General features: G+C 44.9%; 1 protein-coding gene across 1 annotated transcript; it reads left to right on the top strand.

Moving 5' to 3' along the window:
• Window positions 1-4,813: 4,813 nt before the first annotated feature.
• LOC123395469 (ASC1-like protein 1) lies at window positions 4,814-6,324 on the top strand (the record flags this gene model as incomplete). The annotated part of the gene is made up of 5 exons (XM_045090475.1): window positions 4,814-5,046; window positions 5,124-5,279; window positions 5,364-5,549; window positions 5,682-5,866; window positions 5,964-6,324. Coding segments are annotated over 5 exons (792 nt in total), but the record flags the coding sequence as incomplete, so codon positions are not given.
• Window positions 6,325-7,899: the final 1,575 nt, after the last annotated feature.

Raw genomic sequence — 7,899 nt, 5'->3', positions numbered from 1 at the left:
AGAAGAAGAAATCAAGGAGGAGGAGGAGAAGGAGGAGAAGGAGGAGAAGGTATTCTTCTTCTCTTCTTCTCTTCTTCTTCTCTTCTTCTTTTCTTCTTCTTTTCTTCTTCTCCTTCTTATTTTTGTCTTCTCCTCCTCCTCCTCCTCCTCCTCCTCCTCTTCTTCTTCTTCTCCTCCTCCTCTTCTCCTCTTCTCCTCCTCCTCCTCTTCTCCTCTTCTCCTACTCCTCCTCTTCTTCTTCTTCCTATTCTTTCTATTAAGCTAACTAACTAACTAACCTAACTAACCAAGCTAACTAAACCTATCGCTAAACCTATATAGCACTAAACAGCAAAAAATAACAAAAACAGAATCTACCACTAAGTAACTAAAAAAGAATCTAGCTAACTAACCAAGCTAACTAACTTCTCCTTCTTATTTTTTTCTTATTCTCTTCTTCTTTACTTCTTCTCCTTCTGTTTTTTTTCTTCTCTTCTTCTTCTTCTTCTTCTTCTTCTTCTCCTTCTTATTTTTTTTCTTCTCCTCCTCTTCTTCTTCTTCTTCTTCTTCTTCTTCTTCTTCTTTTTCTCCTCCTCCTCCTCCTACTCCTCTTCTTCTTCTCCTCTTCTCGTCCTCCTCCTCCTCCTCTTCTCCTCTTGTCCTCCTCCACCTAACTAACCAAGCTAACTAACTAACCTAACTAATTTAACAAGCTACCACTAATTAAAAAAAATCCACCACTAAACTACCTACTAAATCTACCACTAAAACTACTAACAAGAAAAATAATGCGGGTGCGGGGGGGGGGGGGGTGGGGGCTCACTGGGAGGGGCGGCTGTGGCGGGGCCGGGGGGTGTTGGGGGTGGCGGGGCGGCGCGATGGTGGTGGGACAGCGGTGGCGGGGGCGAGGTGGGGCAGCGGCACGACGGTGGTGGTGGCGCGACGGTGGCGGCGGGGGCGACAGGGGCGACGGTGGGGGCGACAGGGGCGGCGGCGGGGGCGACAGGGGCGGCGGCGCGACGGGGGCGGCGGCGCGACGTTGGTGGCGGCGGTGGGCGTCGAGAGAGGAGTGGGAGAGAGAGAGGGGCGGGGTGAGCCGTTACGGTGAGAGAGAGAGGGGCGGGGTGGGGGGAGGAGAGCCGTTAAATGAGTTAGCTCTTTGCCGTCTGCCGGGGGACGGCAAAGAGTCTAGACTCTTTGCCTTCTGCCTCCGGACTCTTTGTCGTCCGCTAGCAGACGACAAAGAAGGTACTCCAGTTTGACCTAACCACCCCGCGGTCAGGTGGGCCCATCTACATGTTTGCCGTCTGTTGTGAGACTCTTTGTCGTCTGCTAGCTGACGGCAAAGATGTGACTGATGGCAAAAACACTATATGCCATCAGCCAGTGCTTTGCCGTCTGATTTATGGAAGCTCATGGAAAGACACTCTTTGCCATCAACTAGCAGACGGCAAAGATTTAGCAGATGGCAAAAAATGGTTTTCTAGTAGTGAAAAAAATATATAAAATGAAAGAAAGGGGGGCAAAGGCCCTCCAAACCCGTGGCCAAATGGGCCCTAGCATCCAAGCAGACCTGCATCACCCTCCTCCCTCCTCATCTGTTCATAGCAGGGGTGTGAAGGTCGCTGATGGCCGCCACGGTCGAAGCCATTGTTGTGGTGCCCATCCAACACCCCTGGCGCCTCCTCCTTCCTTTTAAGGCCCCGACGGACCTCCCCATCCCTAAAACCCTAGTATCTTCTCCCCCTTGCCTCTCCCCTCGCCCATCCCGTTCCTCTCGAGCTCGGGCTCGAGCTCGCCCACGACCGCGTCGCTCGTCGCCGCCTACCTCGCCGTCGGCCGCTCCCCAACGGCTCCATCGAACCTCGCCCCTCCTCCTCTGCCATGCCGGTGAGGCTCGGGCCTTCCGCCCTTCTTCTCCCGTCTCACCCGCTCGTGTTCCCCGCAGCCTGCATCCGCTCCTCCCGCACGCCCTCAACCATGCTTGCGCGCGTGTGTGCCAGCCCCTCCTAATTAGGGGTTGTTTCATTACACTAACCCCCACTAACCCACTGACTCGGGGGGCAACCCCCATAAATTAATTTGTTAAGTTAACTAAATAATAATAATAAATAATTAATTGGTGATTTAATTAACCTAATTAAATAAAATTAACTAACCTACCTAAATTAACTAATTAAACTGATTAGTTAAGTTAAGAGAGAAGGGAAAATCAAATTGGGAGCATGCCCATAGCTGCTTTGCCGTGCGGCGGGCAGACCGATCCGTTTAATCTAAGCATATCATGTAGGACCGTTAGATTAAGGAAGGGAAAGAGTATTGCATGCTACACACAACCCGCAATTTATTTTGATGTTTGAAATTCAAAAAGTTTTATCTACAAAACTGTTAATTCAATCGATGATCCGTTTTCACCATTGCCTTTCTCGCGACGAGTTCTTCGAAACTAGATCCCATGTCGATATGTTTCGTCAACTATTTTTTTTCGTTCATACTTCTCACTTTTTTTTACCCACTTGCCATATTATTAACCATTTACTTGCCTCGAAAAAATAACTTGATTGTCACTTTTTAATGTTGTTCCATACAAAAGCCTTGTAACAGATTTCATTATACATGATATAAACGCATGTTGTTGGTTGTGTTTGCCAATTTAAAATATACCCACTTGTCATATTTACAATGACTCACAAGTTGTATGAGACAATATGATAACGATGTAGGATTAAAATGACAAGCACAAAAAATATATGTGGCAACTGTATTTTATAAGCACCTACAAGCTTTATGAGACCACATGAGAACTTAGTAGAATAAAAATGACAAGCACATCAAAACATTTTGGGGACTGCATTTATAAGCATCGACAATCTTTGCACGAAACGACATTAAAAATATGGAAATTAAGTTATTTTTATTGGGAAAGTAAATGGTTAATAATATAGCAAGTGAGTGGAACAATGTGGCAATTACGAAAGGAAAAAAAAGTTTGTCGAAACATGTTGACATGGGATCTAGTTTCGAAGGTCTTGTGGAGACAAAGTCAACGGTGAAAACAGATCATTGATTGAATTAACGGTTTTAAAGATAAAACCTTTTGAATTTCAAGCATTGGAGAGAATCCTTACGTCTATTTTTAGGTGCATGTACATGTGACGCTGTTGAATACATTCTTGGGAAAATCCAACTAGAAGCGCCGCACATTTTTCATGCGGCGGGTGCAATGCACGGACACTCTGTCTCGCATGTATTATACTTCTGCATGTGTCGCTATCGTGCTACAGTATTTTTTCTAATCACTACAAAAGTCATGCAAGCACATGCGATCAGTGTGCTAGAGTGCTCAAATTATTTGGACATGCAGCGACAAACTTCTTTCTTTACCAGGCATGCATATATTAATGTCAGCTAGATTCCCTTCAATATTTGAAATTTAAAAAGTCTTATCTATAAAACGGTTAATGTAATAATGTCAGCTAGATTCCCTTCACAGTTGTCTTTGTCGCGATGAGATCTTCGAAACTAGATCCCATATTGACATGTTTTGACAACTTTTTTTTCATCCATATTTGCCAGATTGTTTCACTTACTTGTCATATTTGTAAACACTTACTTGCATGATAAAATATAACTGTTGCACTTACTTGTCATATTTGTAAAACTTACTTGTTTGATAAAATATAACAAAATTACCATGTTTTACAATTGCATGTAAAGAATGACAACTTAAGATAATAAATCTAACAACTGTAAAACATGCATTTTAGTTATATTTTATCAAGCAACTTAGTGTTTACAAATATGACAAGTAAGTGTAGTAATGTGGCAAATATGGATGGAAAAAAAGGTCGTCAAAACATGTCAATATGGGATCTAGTTTCGTAGATCTCATCGCGACAAAGACAATTGTGAAAACAGATCATCGATCAAATTAATCGTTTTAGAGATAAAACTTTTTGAATTTCTAACGTTAAAGGGAATCTTGATGACGTCATTGCATGCATGCGTCATAAAGAAAAGGAGATTTACGTCTTCATGTCCAAGTTATTTAAAGTAATATGAATATGTGATTAGAGGGACACATTAATTTTTACATGCATTAGCTGGCCGCCGCATCGGAAGACCGAGATGCAGCGCCGCTATGTAGTGGAGTCCTACATTCTTTTAATAATCCGCGATAACGACAAGATGTTTTTTTGTTTAGACCGGCTACTACCGCATGCATGCATACATGCATACGGTTCTCACGCATGCATGATGAACTTCCTACAGCCGCAGCACGACAAGACTAACATGCTACAGCCCGCAGCACGAAAGACTAACATGCGGCGCGGCTACGTAGTCTAGTCCAACAGAGAATGATAGGGGCCCACTCCCTATTGACTAGTCAAACTTTAACTTGTCAACTAGCCCCCCTAGCACATAGAGCTGGGTATTTTGCTATTTAATTTCAAATTATATTAATTTTGGAAAATTGATAAAGCTTGAGAAAATCATATAAAATAATTTGTAATTCGGATGAAAATATATTATACATGAAAGTTGTTCAGAAAAATCCCACGAGGTTGAATATGCTGTCCGTTCATACGTCACATGTTTCTAGCATGATAAACATGAACATTTGACGTTAGGATCATGTGTCCGAAAGATGTGGGACACTATGAGGATGTTAATCTTTCTCACAGATGGAACGTGTACCAAGAAGATATCGCTAATTTAGCTGATACTCGGTATAACTGATCATGTACTTTATAGACTCGGTCATGTTTAGCACACATACAATTTGCAGAGGAGAGCTACAAGCACATATTATACTTCTTAAATCTCACTTTCTTCGCAGGTGTTAGCAAGACGACTTATATTTGGAAAGGGACATGCCAAGCTTGGTGAAACAGATGAAAGGAGAAAGAAAATCAATAAATTTAAGGAATCGGCATGGAAATTTGTTTATTATCTTTCTGCAGAATTGTTTTCACTATCTGTAACATACAATGAATCATGGTTTACAAACACAAGATACTTTTGGGTAGGGCCTGGCGAGCAGCTCTGGCCTGACCAAAAGATGAAGTAAGAGGAAGAAACAATCTCTTTTATCCCTAATTGCAATTTCCAAGGGCTTCAACATTGTTTGTTTTTCTCTCCAGGCTGAAGCTTAAGGCTGTGTACATGTATGCCGCTGGATTTTACGTATATTCTATCTTTGATCTTCTGTTCTGGGAAACAAGACGCAAGGACTTTGGAGTCATGATGTCTCACCATGTGGCAACTGTTGTTCTGATCGTTGTGTCCTATATTTGCAGGTATGCAGATGAGTGTAATCGCCCTTATATACCATAACGATACACAGCATAGTCAAACCTGAAGTTGTTGCTACTTCCAAACAGATTATCTCGTCCTGGCTCTGTCATTTTACCCCTCCATGATGCAAGTGATATATTCCTAGAGATCGGAAAGATGGCCAAATACAGTAGCTGTGAATGGCTAGTTGTTGTAGCATTTCTACTTTTTGTGGCTTCCTGGATCCTTCTTCGGCTAATAGTTTTTCCTTTCTGGATCCTAAGAAGCACAAGGTAAACATGCACTACAGTTTGTAGGTTGTTCTGGCATGTGATGCTACTTTACCTGATTAGAAAGCAGCATTACTCTACTAAGCTTTGTAGTGCATTTTGGTGATCAATTCAATGATCCTGTGTGTTTTTCAGTTATGAAATAGCTATGATCGTGGACAAGGAGAACAAAAAAATCTACAGAACCTCATACTACTATCTTTTCAACACTCTCTTGTTTTCACTTCTCGTCTTTCACATATATTGGTGGGTACTGATTTACCGGATGCTTGTCAAACAAATTCAGTCCAGAGGTCATGTTGGCGAGGATGTTCGATCCGGTCAGTGATTCTTTTCTTGCTGATTTCCTTGGTTTATTATTTTTGTCAGCAGAATATTCTTATGGATTCATTATAAGCTACCTGTGCTGTTAAACAGATTCTGAAGGCGAAAATGACCATGAAGATTAAGCTGCAGGTTGTTGGATGCTTAACTGAAGAACTGTATAGTTCGCAGTTGGAAATGAGAATGGTGCAAGCGGGTTGTATAAAGAATGAGAATGTCAAGGAGGAACTAGTTAGCATATCCATTAGGAGGAAATTCAGGCACAAAATGAAAACTGAGAAGGCAAAAATCTCGGTGCTACTGGAACAAGCCTCCTTGATGTATCTTTTATGTAAATTGAATATATGAGGCTCTTGAGGCAAATCTTACATCGTGATATTAATCTCCATATGTATGTGAAGATGTCTTTTCAGAAATACCGAATCTCCAAGTTATAAAAACTCTCTTTTACATATGTGGCTTGATTGAAATTTGTGGTGCTTTTATGTCATTATATATGCCTCTAGTTCATGTTAAATATTCAGTATGTTCAGTACTATTGGAAATGGACATCTCTGTTAATCTTTCTTGGAGATGGGCCAGCTTTATGAAGCTAATTCAGCTCATACTCTGTGTAACTGATGATTTCATATATCCAATCATGTCCAGCACACATACAATTTGCAGAGGAGAGCTACAAGCTTTCCACTATGAGGCATCAAGCAATCAACAACAGCATCAGTTGCTAATTGTCATAGCACCTTGCTAGTAACAACGATGATCACTAGCGAATCTCGCCTTCCTCTAAATCCTCGTGGAAGCTTTGATGGCGCTGCTGATCCCAGTCGTCTTCGTCGTCGTCGTCAACCTTAAGGTAGAGTCCAATCTGCCACAACAAGTTGTTGGGCTTGGCCGTGTTGTACTCATCAATGCCGAGGCTCTTCACGTCCTCTCGGTGTAGGGTATTGTCGGGCATTGCATTCCTCTCCGTGTGGAGCACCTCCTGACGGGCCTTCTCCCTGGCCAGGGATGTGGCCTCCATTCGCTGCCTTTCCAGAGCACGGTCGACCTGCTCGAATGTTGGAGGGCTGACGATGGCCGGAGCTGGACTGTCGACGATCTCGTCAGATTCAGAATCCGGGTGCTCTGAATCGCTGCTGCTGGAATCATCAGTATCCGAGTCGCCGCTGCTGCTGGAATCATCAGTATCCGAGTCGCCGCTGCTGCTGGAGCAAGGGCTGCTGCTGTTGGTTTCTTCTTGGACGAGCGGTAGCGGCAACAGAGGTGCCGGCACGAACGCTAAGGGGGAGACGCCACCACAGATGTCAACGTCTGAATCTGAATCGTTGCTGCTGCTGGAGCTTGGACTGCCGCTGGTTGCTTCGTCCTGGACGAGCTGCAGCAGAGGTGCCGGCACGATCGCCAACGGGGAGACACCACCGCAGATATCGACGTATTCCACCTCCTCCTCCTCCTCCTCCTCTTGGGCCATCACCTTAGGGCCGTCTTGGTGCCGTTCTTGCGGCGGCGCCCTCTTCTCTCGAGCGAACTTGTCAACCTGCTCCTGCAGCTCGACGACGGCGGCGTCGTCCAAGCCGTGGAGGTCGATCTCGATTTCGCCAGGGCGGGTGGCGCAGCTCTGCTTCTTCAAGAGCTCGACGATGTGATCGGGAATTTCCGCAACGAACGCCTCAAGGTCTTCCGCGAGCATCTCCCTCTGAGAGCCCGTCATCTTCGGCTTCTTGCTCTTGATCACGGGAACGGGAGGCGGGGACGCCTTCCTCTTCTCGGCCGGCGGATTCCTCTCCTTGGACGTCATCTTCCTGGGCGCCTTCACGGGAACAGGGACGGGAGGTGACGCCTTCATCTTCTTGGCCGGCGGCTCCTCGGCCAAGAGGCATGGACGACTCTCCTTGAAGCGTGGAGCCGACGGGAGACGCACGTCGGCCGCCTTGCGGAGGAGGCCACGGACGGCGACGAGCTCTGCCTGGAACCGCTGCCGAAGTATCTCCATCTCCCGCGCGCGCTTCACGCCGCCGGACATGATGCC

The sequence above is a fragment of the Hordeum vulgare genome, chromosome 5H (assembly GCF_904849725.1).
Source record: "Hordeum vulgare subsp. vulgare chromosome 5H, MorexV3_pseudomolecules_assembly, whole genome shotgun sequence".
NCBI lineage: Eukaryota > Viridiplantae > Streptophyta > Magnoliopsida > Poales > Poaceae > Hordeum > Hordeum vulgare.
The sequence above is the reverse complement of the archived record's forward strand: the minus strand, read 5'-3'. Positions and strand labels throughout refer to the sequence as shown.